The following is a 19,996-nucleotide window of genomic DNA, read 5'->3' as shown; positions in this document are numbered from 1 at the left end:
AAGATTTCTTGCGCATCAGTTTAGAAAGACTTCCCTTCTGCTACATGTACAACTCACTTTGCTCAACAAGTAAAGCTATCACACAATAAATCGCAGGATTTTAAAAAAATATCTCAAAGACATTGGGTTTTTCCTTTCGGTTACCATTTATGGTGTATCGATTCAAAAAGAAAATAAACAAAGAATAAAGAAGCAACATACAAATTTGACTGTTCTAAGTTGTTTGAATCACATTTGAGGTCCATTTAAAAGTATGAAACACATATGTCCCTTGGTCCTGAAAAGGTTAGGTCATGACATTCTTTGCAGTGTTTATATTTTTAACTTAAAAGCATGTACTCTTTATTAAACAGCTATCTGTATTACTTGTCTCCATAGGCATATGATGCAAGAGATGTGAAATTCAAACTATTATTGGAAAAGGACATTGCCAGTACCGTATATCTGCTTAGTAGTGTCACTGTTTCACTACTTTATGCTCTACGTCCTTTACAAATAAAGAAATAAATAAAATAAATCTCTTACCCACTGCGGAACAGTTGTCATCAAACAATTGTCATCCAACAAAGTCAATTAGCGCACGAGGCTTGATATTCGTTTGAAATACATGACTACATACCAAATGATCACGATGAGTAAAGGTCGGGTACCAATCGGGGTAAAAGATTGAGAGGAACAGTTTAAAGTTATAGACTAACATTGACTTGTAAACGAAAAAGTCATAACGCAAAAGTCACGGAGCTATGCGCATTGCTTTATCTCCATGACCCAAATTACTTACTGTTACCCATGCTTTATAACTTTATCTACTGCTATGTCGTCCGTACTGTTGTTATTCTTGGGGTATTGTACACGAAAATATAATTTTTAAATTACCACTTTACATTTACTGAAGCAGATATTCTTTCCAAATCTTAACATTTTTCTGAAAAAATAATATTTTTTAGGTGGGTTTTCTAACTTTAACGAAAGCCTGAGTAAAGAAGAAAATAGTTCTACCAATATCAACTACACCATCAACATTACAACAAGTCCTGATGCTACAGACACGTTTAACGCTCTTTATGAGGTTTGTGAAGAAAACGTTTTGAGAACTGTATGTGTATTATTTTACGGCAAAAACTATACTAGCGAGTTTAAGAAGGACTTGAGTGCGAGGACAGGAGTTACCTGCTACTGGGAACAACGACACGTGAGCAGCTCTGTGGTGGCTTTAGACATCTACATCTCTCAGGTCGTCACCAGGTCACTGAGTGCGATGATAATCTCCACTGCCAGAGGTGAACTTCCCAAACCTACCCGACTGATACGTGTTGAGGTGTTGTGTAAGTAATGAAAAACATTCAACTACATTATTTAAATGTTTATAAATTAGTGCAACCTTTAGTAGGTACAAAGGATCAGTACTAAGACGTTTATTAAGATGTGTTGATTAGTTTGTTTCATAAATTTGTGTTTCATCGAATATAATGTAACTAAATAAATAGTAACTTTTGGAATACTTTCGATTTTATAGGTTAACGATGGCAGACAATTTTTCTGTATATTCTCCCAGTCTATCTTTATTCTTGCTCTTAGCTTTGATATTCATACAAATACCATTAGTTTTGATGTGGAGATAGTCGTGTTTTAGTCCTATCTAAACTTAAACATATTTTTCTATGGATTAAATAAATAGCCTATAAGTTGCAGCTACACACTTTGGGGAACTGTAACAAGAGACTGAGACCACGATGTATACTTATTCTTCATTTTTCAGACTTTTTTTGTGCACGATTGTGAAGATTGTGATCTTTACATCTCTAATACCTAAGATCTTTTAAGATACTGTCGATTTATAAGCACTTAGTGTTATCTATTGTTTTGCTCCGTCTATGTTTGTAGCAGTTTGCTGAATAAAGTCATCAAGGTGACGAACTCCCTAAGAAGCTGTACTCCCTTAGGGAACTTATAATTTCCTTTTACAATTTAGTCGGCTGCTGTATCAAACGCTACTAGTGACCTAGTCTAAACGTGACTTGTCACTGGGAGGTAAACGATATCTGAAGAAAATAATATCAACTCATGATTTATATATATATATATGGTTCAAACACACTAGAACCAGACACGTGCGCGTTCTTTCAACACACGGCAAAACGATTGCCTGAGGCTGTCCACATCATGTTAATTGTGTTATCGAGTTGCTGTGGGATTTCCAGACTACGACAAAAATACGTATTCATAACAATTTACCCTAACACAGGTAACGAAAATCTAAACGAGATATGCAATGTTTGCATCCGGGATACTTCCCACGATCAATCTCAGAAAAGTATGAAGTATGAAGATTTGACACTCCTCGTACTCTCTTCTACTGTTGAGTAATAAGGTTCCAGTTCTAATGTTTCGGCTCAGTTACCTGCCTTATAACCGCTCTAGCAATCGTTGTTTACGTTACTCACAGTTCATAGCCCCACTATCTTGGGGTTGTCGCTGTACGCATCTCCAGCCAACTAGAATCCACATCACATAAATACAATTCACATAGAATCGGTTAATCCTTCCCCGAGGAGGGGTGGGGGTAAGGACTCCCCCGCGTGACTCAGCGGTTGACGACACGCGAACGCCGTATACACACTGGCCGTGATGTCAGGTGGTGTCCGGGGTCATAGCAGAGGTATTCCACGGTGACGTCATGGGGCTAACGGTGCTCCTAGCCCATGTGCTGCTGGGTGTTGGACCAAAGGCGACCAAGGGATAGTCTGGGGAGGTTATTCTTCCTCCTTCAGAAGGGCTTCAGCTCAATCACCCCCTATAATAAAAACCGCGAACAGGTGAGGTTTATTCACAAGGGGTCAGTATCGCGCCGCATCCAGCATCGATGGACACATCCCTGCTCTACTATGATCTCAACTCGCGAGATTTACATGTCGTGACTCGGGCAGGTCTTCTTCCTTTGGTATCCAAGGCCTGAGTAATCGTCATACCTCGTCTCCCCCAAAACCTTCTGGTGAAGGGGGTTCACCAGCCGCTTTGTGTCACAGTTAACTCTTTCCCATCTAATGTTCACATTCATTCTCCCATACATTCAACATACACTTGCACTCCGTCAGTTGCAATGGGTTTAAAATAATCTAAAAATCACGGAGGCACGAACTGGTCCTTGACATAACTAATGAAAGATAAATTTCAAAAAAACGCAAAGTGGAATAGAGCAATGAGACCCAAGGGTATCGTGAGTCTGGAGACGAAGACAAGTAGGGAAGTTTGAAGATGAACTTGCATTGTGTGGCCTGTTGTTATGAAAAATACTTATGAAACCTGTCACTTGTGCATTACATTTATACACATGCTTTTGTTACAGTGCTTAAGACACATTCAGCCTTCATTCCTAAATTAACAATAATTAATAAAGAATATTAGTAACACGAAACTATGTACACAACAAATCGCATGTACACCTACAAAAATATGAATAATTTACCTGTAATAATACATCGTCATAGTAATCATCCAAACAGTTTTACACTTATAAGAATCTTTACCTAGACAAGGTGTGTGGTAGGCGAAAATTCCATGCATCTGACATTTATTAAACAGATAAAAAGGCATAAATAATCACAACATATTACTGTTTTATTCTTTTTCCCTCTGTCATATTCTTCTGTAGTGTTTGTATGTGTGCAGACCCACCCAATGTCAAGAGTCTGACTGTGGACGGGGGCGATAATGTCACCATCGATGAGGGTCAGGTAGTCAATGTCTTCTGCTTATTTGAGAAGGGCAATCCTCCAGCTCACTTCTGTTTGCTGGATAAACATGGAACTAAGCTGAATTCCTCTAGTTCTGAAGGACACCTTAGCTACTCTCTTACTGCCCGGTGTGAAGATGACTGGCCAGTCGTCAGGTGTGAAGGCAACGGGTCGCAACATAATAGATCCGTGACAATCCTCGTCAAATGTAAGTAAACAAACTTAATGTCTAAACCTTCAGCACAACAGTGTATTTATACAAGGACGCAAAGAGCTGACAAGATTTGCAAACACAGAAAACATGCTAGTGAGCTAAATAGTGTGGTGTGACCGTTGCGATAGAAGTGTGGCCTGTTTCGATATTTGTTGATTTGATATTTGTTGTTCTTTGTTGACTAATGTCTATATTTATATTGTCCCTTTGGGCAGGGACCATCCTATGTAAAACGATCGTTGTTTAAATTTAATGAAAGTATGCGAACGTGGTGCCTGTGTGGTGTGATAATTATCAAAATTTTCTAGTTAATATTTTATGCGATCAGTAAACATGGAAAGAAATTTTAAGAGATGTGCTTCAAGATCATTAATATTGGAAAGTAATATTCTCACCAAGAAAATGAGTGAAATTTTGCTCGAAAAATATTATTTAAAAACGTGTTTTTACAATATCAAGAATACTTTCAATACATTAGACTTAAAACTTCAGAAAAAAACTGCTAACAAAAACTACAATTTTTTTAAATAGATTTTTTGGGGGCAACAAAGATTTTAGTGTTAAAATGAATTTTTTTTTTAAAAAAAGCTTACACTTTAAACACATTTTAGAATGAAAAGATTCATAATAACCTAACTTCTAAGAAGGTTTCTTCTTTTAATTGCCCAGGTCGTCCTCAGTTTGTTGACAAGTCAACGAAAACTGTTGATCCTGATGTTGACACTATAACGTTTGGTGTCAAGGCTCACACCACAGCAGTCAATAGATGTCTCTTGACATCTCTCACTTTACAACATAACACCGAGAGCGAAGTGAACTGTATCCTTACTGGGAATCCACCTGACCTCGTCCTGAGTCTTCAGCTCAAGAGAGAAGATAGTTTCAGTGGAAACTGGACATTGACACTAAGCAATGACTGGGGTTCTTCCAACACAACTTTCATTGTCTTAGATAAGTTAAGTAAGTACACTTTTTAAAAAATATTAATTACTTAATCGTCTTAATGGATCATTTGTGGCCAGTTGTTTAAGTTCACGAAATAGATTTTAGACATGAGTAATAAAATTATACTTGTATATTTGCCTTGTCATGCAATGTTGTGATGTGGGATGTTAAGAGCCTCAGTTAGTTAGTTAGCAACTATAAGCAAAAACATAACTACTGCTATATATATATATTTTGATACCAGAAATGGTACTTGAGCAATGCTATATAAAAAAAACCCTCAATGCAAAATTAAATCACACGTGTGCGTATACACTCTTTTGAAAGATGATAAAAGCTTTATTTTTATATGTACTGTAATTTTCTAAAGAAAAATGTTCTTAATACTTAACGCGACGATCACATTAGCATAAAATAGTGTGATGTATGAACATTGAATAAAACCTATTTGTAAGCTATGACAATGTACACGAAGAATGTACACATTAGGAAATATAATTATTTTGTTGTTTCAGCGCCAGAGCAATCGCCAGCATTAACTTTATGGAAGACAATCAACATCATACTCGTGTGCGGCATTGTGGCTGCTGTTGTTTTGATCGCTGTTGCTAGTTCTCTTGCAATTAAAAAGGTCACAGAGAAGAGATATGGTAAGACTTTTTAAAAGTAGTGGTAGGAAAAAAAGTTATTGCTGTCTCTCTCTTTCTCTATAAACATCGCGATATTATTTGTGTCTAGATTTCAATAATATTTTTTTCCAAAAAGTAACACAGTCCAATTTACCAGATGGTGAAACTCGGGTATTTCTTTATTTTTTTGGATTCTAGTCACATTGATTACACAGAACTACTATATGTAATACACGTCTAAACCGTTATTAATGGTGTTAAACTACTACATATGATTGATTTTGTGGTGATGATGACGCTAACGACGATGACAATGGCAAAGACGAAATTGACAGATATTATCTTAAAAATAGCTTACCACTTTCACAAATGCTAACTGTACAGAAGATTGTTTATCACGTGTTCAAAACGTCTATTTATAACTACTAAGTACTTTTTTCCATAATAACACTTGCAGTGAGAAGCGTTACTCTAAAGTTTTCACCCACACGAACAATGATTAACATATTTTTGGATTCGAGTTTAGATAATAACTACTTACCTCATTAATTTAGAAAAACCAGAAACCATTTCATCCCAATAACAGGTTTCATTTGTTCCTTGATCCTTCATTAGCTGCATGGACTTAGGTCTGGTTAAACCAAGAGTACTATACCCAAGACCTTTAGACTGATTAAAGGTCATAAGATGAGGAATAGAAAAAAATTACTTTGTGTCCGGTTGATAGATGATAATTACCTTTAGTGGTTCACTTAGATGTGCATGTGTGCATGTGTGGCCAGTGATTGCCTAACTCTTCCCTGAGCTGTTCTGATTTATGTTGTGTTATATCTAGGAAGTTTTCTAATTTAATTTCATTGGCTTCGTTGGGTCACCGGTCACTAGCTCCACCCTAGAAGAAAGAAGAAATTTTTTTCACTCTTTAAGAGAAAACCAATAGAAATAGGTTTCGATCTACAAGATGTTGCAGTCTTAATGATTGATCGTAAGGATGGAATATAGAATCCAGTCTTCCTAAAACTATTAGCCGCCTGCTGTTATAAACATATTAAGCTCACATCTATTATTCCTTCAGGCTAAGATACAAGAAAAAAACATTTTTAAAGCAATGATTTTTCTGAAGGCGGCTACGTGCTTGTTTTCTTTCTACTCTTAGTTCATTCGTTGTAAAATTACTAATTATGATTGGATGTGTAAAGGGAATTTATTCACCCGGATATAACATCAAAGCGATAAACACAAAAAGCTATAAACAAACCCACAGTCAGCTCTACAATAAACTTAATCTTTAGCAGACAGATGAGACCATAAAGAGTGAGTATATGAAGAGTCGAGGAATAATCAGAATTGTACGCCCAATTTTGCAAGGTTTTTCTTTTAAAAAAAAATTCGAGACTGAATTTGAAGGCTTTTGATGTAAGCACAGTTCGAAGAGACAGAGAAAAACAAGTCCGAGCATGGGGCCTGAGGATGAAACTAGCTGTCGATGAATTTCTCCCGTCTGATGGGTGGCACACAGAGGAAGGAAACACTAGTAGACTCGATTAGTCATTACTTGCCAAGGTATTTTTGGGGCAAGACCGTGAAGACGATGGCAGTATAGTGGGGCAATATTGTAATCAATGCAACCAATGAAGCTCGAGGAGGAGGGTGTGGAGTTATCTGCCTTTTGCATAAAGACATATGGTAGAAAGGCCCTATAAAGGTATTTTATTTTGGGATTATTGTATGATCTTTGACTGTTCGACATTATTTACAATTGTACTGCTCTTGTTCTCAGATCTTTAGTAGATAATTTAATTTCATGTATAAATTGTTTGTCGATTAAGAGACCTGATTGTGTTTAGTTTTATTCTGATATTGCTTTGCGTTTGTGTTTCCAATGTGGCCAACAGGATCAGTGGAGACAAATAGGTTTGTATTTTTTATGACTTCATACACTCATTCACGACATAAGGACTTACTTGAATGATTGCTGAATTAATGAATGTTCCCGATAGCTTCTATCTGCTGCATGACTTTCTTGCTTGCCCATTGTCTGGCTGGACAGGTACACGTGGACAGGTAGATCATCCCTAGCGCACTATCCCCTAGGTAAAGTCACTATGATTCGACTGACCGTCTTGATTTGTTTATAAGGTTTGTAAAACGAGTTTCTGTAAAGTATCTCCATCTCACTTAAATCTTTTAAAAGACTTTTATCGATTTCCTTCGGACATTCACGCAATATTGTCATTTTCCACGCATGCGTAACACCTTAATGAGCATGAGGTGCTTCCTTCCTCTTGTACTCACGGGGAAAGACAACTGAAAAACGCGTTATGCCATAACTAATCTTTTAATATTATTGCTGGGTTCACATGTATTCGAAACCCACATGCTTGTGAACTGGGAATTATAAAAATGATCACGAAGATTTATTTATAGATGGAGTACACATCATAAATACACATAGTATACAGAGTAATGTGCTGATTATCAGTTTTGAGTACTAATATTATTATTATGGAAAAAGATGGCATCCTGAACGGAATTCAATAAAATGCTTTTTAATCTGATTAAGATTACATAAAAAGTTTGTAAATGTCTTTGTTAAATGTCATTCAAAGTTGTAGACATCTTTGCTTAATTACTAATATTAATATTAAAAACAAAATTTACAGTTCATCTATAAATCTTCAATTACCAGAATAAAAGCCTTATATTTTTTTGATTAAAAGCAATAGGTATATTTGTACTCTTTGAACATACAATATTTTTTAATCAAACTGTAGACATACAGTTGGAAACCGTGGATCGAATGATAATCGACGAGGAAGTTGTGCAAGTAAGTGATTATAAACTATATTATTAGTTCTATCTTTATTACATTAAATTAGTCCATTTTTTAAACTTCATTTTTTGTTTTGCTTTCTTAAAGAAAACGAAAAAAAAAGAAAAAAAAAAGAGTTCCAAGAAAGAAGTAGAATTATGTTCTCTAACTCCCACGCTCTTTTTGAAGAGAACTAATCTTACAAGGCTACAATCGTCATTAAGGCTTTTTTTCAGTCTGCGGGATATTTATTCTTTTAATACAGACATTTTCTTTTCTTTGTAGGTATGATTGTCAATGATGTGTATGAAACGAGTGGAGCTGTTAACAACAACAACCACGCCATCCACACGTGTAGTCCTCCCACCCGAGACCCTCTTCCTCCACTGACCATGTCGGAGATGCCAGCTCGCCCTCCACGCTCACAGCACGCGCAGACACGAGTCACTGCTGCTGATGTTCATCATGTTTCTCGTGAGCTATCATAGGACCTTTATTTTACTCTGGCTTCAGTAGGACTTTAATGAATCAGTTTGATGTAACTTTCAAATGAATGCATAGGATATCTTGGAAGAAAAATTGTTTTTTAAGCCTTACATCTATAAAAAGAATATAGATAATAATCATAGCTGGTCCTCCTTTATCGCCTTTGTTGTTGGTAGGAAAAAAGTAATGAACATGTCTACGTTAAGCCACAGTGCCCTTGCTTTCTTTGACATACCTCTGTTGTGTTTGGCCTTTCTTTTATTAGCAATTGTGACATGTCTTCATTAAGCCACAAAGATACGTGATGCCGTGGATAAAAGCATGTGTGGAAGGGAAAAGACACAGACAAAGGGAAAAAAAACTTAAGACAGGGGTTATAGTAGCAGTAAAGAAATTCTTTGTTGACAATGACAAAAGCATGGTCGGATTTCATGGGAACGTTTTGCTGTTACTCAGGTAACGCATCATTGGGAGCAGAAGAGAATACCTACGTGTCTGCACCTGAGGTTCGAGAGAAAAAACGATTGAAAAAACAAGGTGAGACAAACAGAACAATGTTCATTTCAAACTTTGTATTAAACTTGACAAACTTTAAGTCTGATTTTCCAAATTTACCAATCTATAAGGTAACATATAAAATTACAATAACAAAAACTCTTTTTGGTTGTCAGTTGGAGCTGATGACTCACGGGGCGACACCTATGTTTCGGCAAGAGACGTTCGCAAAGAAAAGAAGAGAGCAAAAAAAGGTCAGTGTCAAATATTACAGCGAATAATGTCAGAGCCAATAAAAAAGAAAAAAAGACGGATGGACGGGTGCACGTGCGAGTGAGCGGGAAAATGAATGAATGAAGCAGTGTGCTGGCGGACGAGGTAACACAGACGGGTTGACAGAAAGACAGTAGGGACATAGTTGACTTTTGAATAACGGCTTCATGGTGAACAACTTTCTTCTTTTCTTCTGTGAAATAAGAGTCTGTTCTGTGCAACAGCCACTTGCACTTGCCATCAACTCAAAGCTTGATTTAAAGAAGGAACCGGGAAATATTTCCTAGAGTTAACACTTTAGTTAATCTGTACTTAGACTAGGATCATGGCCAATGAGGGCTTTAAGTTAAGAGTGTATTCGCTATTTTGTATGTAATAAAACGACACATCAATGTCATCATCATCAACATCATCATTGTCTTCATTCTTCTTTCTGTTCATAGCTGTGTTTGAAAATGCTAACGATCGAACCTGACATGGCCAGTAAATAATAAATAAATACGGAATATAGATATGTCCTTCTAGATTGGCCGAAAACATTTGTAGAAGTAGAGGAATTATTTAAGTGATGCTTGTTGTATTATAATATATATTTCAGTATTTATTTTAATGTTTTGCAGAATGCAAGGCACCTCTAGCCAAAGTCAGCGATGAAGCCCAAACAACGATGTTACTGGTGAGCATGCAGTGAATTCCATTGCGGATGGGATTATGAGGTCTCAGCATGATTAGCTTTCTATCAGGACTTTTGGTCAGGGTTAACATCCCTAACCTTGAAGTTGTAACGTTCGTTTAATTTCGAAATCGTTGTCAAAGCCGCCATCATGACACTACTTGGACTTTAACCTTTACTCTCACAAAATTGAAACAGTGACTCACTCATCTCATCTTGCTGCAAGAATTGAAAGAATATTTAACTTCCTTGTGAGCGAAATTTTCTGCAGAACATTAGGAGTGCTCTTCAAGTATCTTGATTTATATGTAACAGAGAATTAGTATTTCTGAGAATACGTGACATCAAGTGAAAACCCCTAAATGTATCTCAAAATAGGGATTTCTTGAAATGGGAAAGGACGCTGGCATTGGCAATGAGTCCAAAAGATACTACTCCCATAATTGACCCTCTCGTGGTTAAGGACCACAGCACATTCCACTTACTGTAAAACAACAGAGTGAGAATAGAATAACACGAAGTCTCCAATAAATATTAGTTAGTTCATTGAGTTCATTGACGATTGAACTGTGACGAAAATTGTAAATGTAGTGGTGGATTATTTATGAGCACGAGACTGTTTTTACTCAGTTTCACTCAAGATTTATACGTCTACTTACCCAATATTTACTTATCCTCGCTCACACCTTCACTTCTTCACGCATGCATTCCCTTACATCGGGCATACATCTATTTGTATTAATTTAGGTACTTATCACTACGACAAATATATGTGCTTCGTCTCTTTTTTGTAGATTCAACCATTGTTATTCAGTTAGGAGAGAGAAATATGGATTTTACGATAACGAATTATTTGGTTTATTATTCGTGTAACAGGAGAAGCCATCCGGAAGTAGAAACGCTGATGGACTAATTTACGGAGACCTAGACTTTACAACCACAAGTTCGCCCAAGGACATCATCGGCTCCACAACAAAAACTGAATACGCCGACATCAAAAGCACCGCCATCGTCCCCCAACCCCGAAGCTACAAACAGAAAATAAACAGACCAAAGAAAGAGTAAAGGAGGTATTACTAAATAATGAACGGGATGGAAAGGAAAGAGGACTTCACGATAAAATAGTCTTGCTAAATATTTTGTTTTTAACTTGTGCTTAGAAGACAACAATTCTAATTACGAGTACAATACTGAACAGGGTCTGATTAAACTCTGCACTATTACAGCTGTTAAAGAACCTCCAATACCTTCCCTATTAATCTCACATTAACAGGATTTAATGAATGTAAAGTGTAATGGTTACAGGAATCCTTCAATGTGTCCTGGTTGTATATTTTGTTTGTATTCTCTCTCTCTCGCACACCAACACAAGTCAAAATGTTAAATTTGTCCAAAGTTCAAGTTTTTTTCCGCTCCTTTCTTCTAACTGGGATCCGATTACTATGCTAGAAACACAAGAGTGAACTTGGAAGTTGTCAGTGCGTGTTGTGTCATGATCCTAATTATGTACTGAGCTAACTTGACATTAATTAATAGTGTAACACTAAGGGAGATAAGCATTTACCAAAAATTGTAATTCACTCCAGCCAAGTGCACAAGCTGTTCATATCCGGTGTGAACTATCTCATGACCCAAGGTATTCAATGTATCATGTGTCGAGCTTCTGAATTTCTGTCTGAGAGATGATAATGTATAATACAAGTAGGCATTTATATACACATAATGTTCTTGCTTGCTTTAGTTCTAGTTGGCATATTTTGGGCACAATGAGTACTTATGGCTAAAGTATGTCCACTAAAACACTTGCCATTCCCACATTAGTCAGCATTGTATATTTACACTGCTGATGATGAGCCACGTGACTACACGTCATGCATTGGACACACATCTTGCCAAATACTGGAATTTTTTCCCGCATCATTGTTGGTCTTCGCTAGAAAATATCCACAATCAAGCCTTGTCTCCATATTACAATACCTGACTACTCTGCTCATGTTATTTACGATCCTTATTCGCATAAACTGTACATCTTGTTACATAATAAATCTTTATTTTTATTTAGTGTATATATTTGATACAAGGTTCTGCTGATTAATAGCAATTTCCAGGTGTCGCTCAACGGCTGTTGTAAATAATTCCTAGGAATGGATTTTCGTATAAGCTTTGTAGTTTGTCTCAGAAAACCCTCCACATGTACCTCATTAGTGATTGTGCAACATGTGACCCACACGTGCTGCAGTTCACGGCACGTCACGTGACACAGATTTTGATTGTTACTGAGATTTTGTCTGACTATACTCCAACCTCACTATGGCCATTTACATTCACACTTTACATGAACTGATCATATTCTTTTTTATGTTTTGATTATTATAACATTTTTTTCTTTTAGTTAACGTGAGACATATTTCGTTTACAGATTATTTTTTCTAATGACCATCACTTCAACAGCTGCCTACATTATTTCTCCTGTTATACTGCAGCAAACAGGAACTACAAGATTGAACACAAGTTCAGTGTAGACTGGGCTTCTTGTATTCGGATCCTGTCTAGGACAAGTTGTCCTCTATCTACAAGAAGCAGCTGTGTGGTGGGCTGACTGCCAGGCCCTGTTACATCCTTGCCTCTAAAGATTCACACAGTGGCCATCATTGAGCCTTGTGCTGCTCAAATTCATCCAAGTCTCTTGTGTACATATATCCAGTAGCTGGTGGTCTGAATTTCTTATCGTTTTCTCCCCTCTTCAACGTTTGTTAAGCTGTAAAATGCGTTGATTTATTATTATTGTATAGATGCATATGTAAGTCAAAAGGGAACAAGCAGAATGAAATGTGTTGCTTGGCTGGACGTACTTGTTGATCGCAGCTCCCTGTGAATAAAGATACAGGGTTTAGAATTCTTTTTGAAACATCAAATCACATTAAAGCATCTGAATTATATATTCTTCATTGCTTTTGTTGAGGGTGTGTCAGGTACCGAGTCCACTTTAACTTATGGCTTTATAAACCTTTATAGAAGATGTGTAGGGCATTTTGTCCCACTACTGAAAGTGGGCTCAAACACCCACAATACACCTTAGGTACATTAACACCCACATTTAACGGGCATCACTTGCACTTTAAAATCATTTACACACTCACAACACACAAACAAACACGCGATAAATTACTTCTCGCTAAATGGCTAAACGATGTCTTCACATTAGACATTAGTGAATAAGACAAATCCTTAGAGCTCTAAAGACGCGACTAATACTTTCCGTATTAAACTAAGATAATATGATACTGGGATTGCAAGTGTGAAGATTACAAGAATCCTTGAAGAAGTGTGTCCTGATTGTAAGGATTTAAAACCTCGTAAGTATTTCTCTTTCCATCCCATCTGTCTCTCCGTCTGTTTATTTATCCCTAAGAAGCATACACATACGCGCTAACAACTTCATACACAGAAGTACACTCACTCTAACAACATGTCAGAAATGGCTAAATATCCAAAAATCTCATCAAATGTTCCAGCAAAAATTTTCAAGTTCTATGGAGCATATTTTGATTCTCAATAATTATTTATGACTGCAGTATGTGCACTAAACCTCTTGTCCCTGCCTTATTACTCATTATTATTTACACTGTTGATGGTCAGCCACAGGTTTGTGGCTACATGTCATGCAGACGACACAAATCGAGGGCAAAACTGAAATGGATTTCTACATCAGCTTTCTATTTAGTCTGTGCTGGAAAATATCCAGAATCAAACATGTGGTCTCCACGTCCTCTACACTAGTCATGTTATTTACAATCTAAACTCACATTAACTGTACATCGTGTAACATTAAGCATCTCTCTGTGTTTACTTACTTTGTGTACATGTTTGATACAAGGTTCTGGTGATCAATAGAGTTTTCCAGATATCGACCAACGGCTGATGTAAATAATTCGTACGCATAGATTTTTTGCATCAGTTGTTTTTTTAATTTATCTCATGAAAACCTCCATATGTACCTCGTTGCCCTGTGATGACTGTGCAGCATGTGACTACACTTGCTACAGCTCATGCCACGTGCCAGCTTGTTTACAGTCTGTTGTTGACATCATGTTTGACTCTGCGCCAACACCGCAATAGCCCTTTACTTTAATAAAATAACTTGAAGAGTTACATTAACTGATTATATTTGTCTTTTTATTTGATTATTATGACATTTTGTTCCTTTTAGACATGGGGTTTACGGATATTTTCTGATGACCAGAACTTCAACAGCTGTTGTCCTCATTTTTCCTCTAATACTGCGGCGAACAAGTAACTACAAGGCTAAGTGTTCAGACTGGTTGTCTTGTATTCAGATCCTGTCTAGGACACGTTGACCGGTACAAGAGGCAGTTGTTTACTGGGCAAACTGCCAGACCCCGTTATATATATCCTCTTCTGTAGGGGTTTGCACAGAGACTATCTTTGAGTCCCTCACTGCTGGCCTTCAGACAAGTCTCTTGTGTACACATTTCCTGCAGCTGATCGTCTGCTTCCTCCTCCAACCTTCGTCCAACAGCAAAATTAGCTGCTTTATTATTATTGTTATTATTATTAAAGATGATATGTAAGTTAACAGAGAACAAGAACAATGGTATTTGTTACTTGGCTGGAAGTACGTGTCCATCGCAGATCCCAGTGAATAAAGCTAAAGGTTTAGAATTATTATTTCAACTTTAAACCACATTAAAGCATCCGATGCCTATATTCCTTGTTCGTGTACCAGCGTGACTTTAATTTATAACTTTATTTAATATACATTCTTTCGACCCTGTGTATTTATTGCTGTAATGCATGGCGGTATATTTTAACACATGGAATAAATACGCCAGCACACGCACACAAACACACAAAGCAACACACACAGTCACACACATACACCCACCAGGAAAGTATTTGTGACTAAGGTTCACAGATATCTAAGCTCCCACACTGATCCATTAATAATCCAGACCAGATATGGCCATCATGTTGGCGGTTTTCCCAGCACTGGGAATTTCTCGGAAGAAGCGATGCACACAACACCCACTTGTGGTGATCTCACTCCACTCCACGTCAGGTCCTTGGCACTTCACCAGGGCACATTTCTTCAGCTATTTTCTTCTCATCAGGCAACGAGTTCCAGGAAAGACCTAGCTTCCCTTAATTGTAATTGTTTACAGTCCCATCCCATAGGGCCAGTATTTTTATGCTACCATGTTTACTCGTGAATAAGAGCAGGTTTTATATTATTTTATGTCGAAAGAACGAATTACGTCTGTTGGGCTGATGATCTTGACTAGTGGTGGAGAAAAGCTTTTATCACGAACATCCTTACAAATCATTTTAGGGTTAATGTTTGGATTGTCTTATTTTCGTGCAAACCTCGTAATTCATAGTTCTTCTTAGGTTAATTGACAGTACGGGAAAATAATTTTGTCTATGCAAATGACTAATCATGGGAATATAATGGTCGTCCACCTCCACGGAAATTCCTACCATCCTAAAAGTTTCAATGTATAAACAATCCTACAAGTTAATGAAAATATGTCTTCGAAACGAACCCCTTTGAATCCTATACAAAGCTATTTCAAGTACGACACTTAAGTTATTGGTTTTTAATTTTGTGTTTGTTTTTCCTTTTTACTGACATATTAGTCAGAGACAGTTTGCCCAACAGACTCATCATCACTCAGGCCATTTGGTGAAAGGTATTGCGAGAGGTGGAAGTAGCTCTGACCTTAAGTTTCCTGTCACAATCAGTGTAATTTCCTCCTCATCATGTGTGTAGTTTCACTTCCCTTTTACAGTGATGACATAATACAAGCTGCATGTAGGTCCTGCTACAGTCAAACAGGGAAAATCCGCTATTACGTGACTGGAAAAAAAAATGATGCTAATAAAATTTATTGCGGGGTGTGACGCTTGGGTTATTTTCAGTAAGGAAGTTTGATTGGCTCTGATTAGTTAATTTTTCAGTCAATCAAAAGTAACGGTGTTTTAGTCATATATAAATTAAAAATGGAGAAGAATAAACTTCTAGTAAAAGCAGCTCAGGCCTATTTACTGACTCAAAAGGGAATGTCCAAAGAGTAGAATTACACAGTTCTGTCATAAGAGCTTAAGCTCCTTCATTATCTTTAGAGACGAGTGCTTATCGCTTCCAGACACGCTCTCTCTCCTTTCCGGCACAGTGATTACAAATGGCAGCAAGATATTCATCTCTCGTCTCATCTCAAAAGCCAGTGGAAAGTCTTCCGGAGAACCTGTCCATCTGTCTTCGGGTTTAACCTCAGACTAGTCATCGTCTGCCAACAATAGCCGAGGTCAGATAGAAAGAAAGAATAATGTCTTGGCACAAAACATCGAGGTAGGAAATACAATAATGTCATAGCAGATGTAAGTTGTGATAAGCTGTTTCCAAAACTTTTCCTACGCAAAATAGTATATATATATATGTCTTAAATAGTATTACTACGGTAAATCACCACTCTTAAGAATTCACTTAATTTCAACACTGTACTGAAAATATAAAAAAACACAATTAAAGGTATAATAAGTCTTGTCTGACTACATGGCGAAAAACCATTTGGTGAAAGGTATTGCGAGAGGTGGAAGTAGCTCTGACCTTAAGTTTCCTGTCACAATCAGTGTAATTTCCTCCTCATCATGTGTGTAGTTTCACTTCCCTTTTACAGAGATGACAAAATATAAGCTGCATGTAGGTCCTGCTACAGTCAAACAGGGAAAATCCACTATTACGTGACTGAAAAAAATGATGCTAATAAAATTTATTGCTGGGTATGACGCTTGGGTTATTTGCAGTAAGCAAGTCTGATTTCCTCTGATTAGTTAATTATTCATTCAATCAAAAGTAACGGTGTTTTAGTCATATATAAGTTAAAATTGGAATAGAATAAACTTCTAGTAAAAGCAGCTCAGGCCTATTTACTGACCAAGCTGACTCAAAAGGGAATGTCCAAAGAATAGAATTACACAGTTCGGTCACAAGAGCTTAGGCTCCTTCATTATTTTTAGAGACGAGTGCTTATCGCTTCCAGACAGGCTGTCTCTTCTTTCCGGCTCAGTGATTACAAATGCCAGCGAGATGTTCATCTCTCGTCTCATCTCAAAAGCCAATGAAATGTCTTCCGGAGAACGGTCCATCTGTCTTCGGGTTTAACCTCAGACTAGTCATCGTCTACCAGCAACAGCTTTCGATAGCCGAGGTCAGATAGAAAGAAAGAATAATATCTTGGCACAAAACATCAAGAAAGAAAATATCCTAATGTCACAGCAGATGTAAGGTGGGATAAGCTGTTTCCAAAACTTTTCCTCATCAAAATAGTACACTAGGTGTTTTCACTAGCTGTTTTAAATAGTATTACTACGGTAAATCACCACTCTTATAAGAGTCCACTTAATTTCAACACTGTAATAAAAAATATTTTTAAAAAAAAACAATTAAAGTTATAATAAGTCTTGTCTTTCGTTTCCTTTCAAAAAGAGCTTAGTGTTCTTTACGTCGCCTCTTGTAAATTATTGTTTTTGTGTTATTTCCTACAGGTGCTGAAAATGATGGAGAGGCAGTGTGGACACTATTCTTCATCTATTTCCTACATGCAGGGCAAAGTCAAGTTATTTAAAAGAAACTATAGTGATAATAATACTTATGAATAATAACGTGGATTTTGTAAAATTAACTTAAGTATCAAGTTGTTCAATCTGAGAATACAAAACATGAAGGCATTTGAAACAATCTGAACAATGAGATCAATCAACTGAGTTCCTTTATTTTGCTTTATCTTTTAAGAACTGCTTTGACTCTGCAAACATTACATATTAAAGTGTAACATAACATTTACTGTAAGGGATAACATTAATAGACCATGCTTAAACATCATGGAGTTAAAACATTACTATTAATCCTCCAATGAATTTTTTTGCAGAAAATGCAGACAACAGATGCAGCGTTAAGTTTGATGGACAGGGCGTCAGGAGAGGGAGCTGTACTGTTGAAGAAAATGCCATTATAGAGAAAAGGGAACTCTGCTTTGCGTCATAAAAAAATCAAGAGCAGGGAGAAGGTATACTCTCAAACATGATACATTGTGATTAAAACTACCAACTACCAAACTTACTTTGAAACAGGTTATTAAACGTGCATCAGGAATACCTTATACAGAAAAAGAAAATAGTATAGTCAATAGAAATGTGTCCTGCATAACATCGCGAAAACCAAAATGAAGAAAACAAATTCAGAACAAGAGGACAGACAAGCCTGAAATCTTTAAATTCTCAATAAAAATAAATTCACAATGCTTGATTTAGAAGTTTTTTTTGTTTTGTAATTTATAAATTTTCTAGTAAATAATTATTAACTTTTAAATCAGAATGATCAGTGGTTGATGTGTTCCTAGTGGAGACACTCTGGTCCACCTCATCCTGATCCCCACACGTGTGTTGACACAAATAACAATCTCTTGTTCTAAGGGAGATAATTTAATAACTCTGTTACACAAGCGCAAACTTCATCCAGCATATGACCTGTAATCACATCCTTATTTATATCAGTGGTATGTGCTGGAAAATAAATTTTAGTCATTGCTAATAAAATATTTTTAGAATGTTTTGACATCTTAGGTCAAAGGCAGGAGACACTGAATCCATCCTTTTTCTTGTTTCAGAAGGTGTGTGAATGGTGACTACAGGAATTTTACTGCGAATCTTCAAAGGACTACACATACGAGGTAACGCAGCCCAAGAACTTTTGTATATTTGTAAACATGACAACAAGATGTGTGACCTCTGGATAATTCATTCTGCACATACTACATGAGAACACATTTAATGCAATGTTTCTTAGTTTAACTACTTGTTCCACTATACTCTTCAGTGCTTATCTAATAAATATTAGCAAATAGTAAAATTTCCTTGAGGATTTCACAGTCTTTCTAAAACAATATTGATCATATTGTACTCTGATACAGACTAAGTGAGCTCAATGTTATTACCCACAGATATAATCTTGAGGGATACATTTTAAAAACAATGAATTATCCTATTTTATCAACAGCATATTTTACACTGACAGGTTAAACCTATGATGTTATCAGTTTACATACAAGAAATGGCTTGTTATTGCTATGCTTTATCTTTTTGTCTTTTGTGTGAGGAAGGGAGATGTGTGTGGGAGGAAAAAATATTGGATTATGTCAGGCACAACAACAGGTCACAGTTCAGTGTTTGACCTCGCGCTGATCCTCACATTTACACTGAAACAGATCACCTACAGAAATAAATGTACTCTCATTTCAAGGAAAATATTTTTCTACCTGTTTTACCTCCAGTGTTCTGATATTTATTTTTACTGTAACATTCAAAAGAAGTAATCCTGACAATTACAGTACCAGCAGACCTACAAGCAAAGACAAATACCCCATCCTTTTTTGGGAGAAAAAAAATAGTAAAAAGTCAAATTAAAAGTATAAAGTGAGACATATAGAGTTAATGATATACATGAATGCTATAAAATACAGCAGGTCAAAGGTTGATGTGCTCCTAGCTAAGATGACATGGTCTACCTCATGCTGAACCATGTGGTAATGGTATTAGCAGCATCAGCAGAAGTAACAGTAGGTAATAATTATAGTAATAGTAATAAAGTAGTAATAGCGCCATAATTTCCTCTGTCACAAAACAGCTTTAAGTGCTGGATTCACAAAACTGAATTAT

At 36.6% G+C, this 19,996-nt stretch overlaps 1 protein-coding gene and 1 long non-coding RNA gene across 2 annotated transcripts; both read left to right on the top strand.

Annotated features, from left to right (window-relative positions):
• Positions 1–5,535: 5,535 nt before the first annotated feature.
• On the top strand, positions 5,536–10,279 carry LOC112568570. The gene is made up of 7 exons (XM_025245902.1): positions 5,536–5,543; positions 7,418–7,436; positions 8,297–8,349; positions 8,620–8,808; positions 9,277–9,357; positions 9,492–9,569; positions 10,209–10,279. Exons 4-7 carry the CDS (start codon positions 8,622–8,624, stop codon positions 10,277–10,279), a joined length of 417 nt encoding a protein of 138 aa, XP_025101687.1. The 5' UTR covers positions 5,536–5,543; positions 7,418–7,436; positions 8,297–8,349; positions 8,620–8,621.
• Positions 10,280–16,377: 6,098 nt separating this feature from the next.
• Positions 16,378–19,585, top strand: LOC112567448. Its single transcript, XR_003099840.1, has 4 exons — positions 16,378–16,631; positions 17,323–17,568; positions 17,828–18,348; positions 18,949–19,585. It is a non-coding gene; the product is annotated as an uncharacterized LOC112567448 (long non-coding RNA).
• The last annotated feature ends 411 nt before the right edge of the window (positions 19,586–19,996 follow it).

This window comes from Pomacea canaliculata, linkage group LG7 (genome assembly GCF_003073045.1).
Source record: "Pomacea canaliculata isolate SZHN2017 linkage group LG7, ASM307304v1, whole genome shotgun sequence".
In the NCBI taxonomy this organism is placed as follows: domain Eukaryota; kingdom Metazoa; phylum Mollusca; class Gastropoda; order Architaenioglossa; family Ampullariidae; genus Pomacea; species Pomacea canaliculata.
Note: the sequence above shows the minus strand (reverse complement) of the source record. Positions and strands in the feature narration are given on the sequence as shown.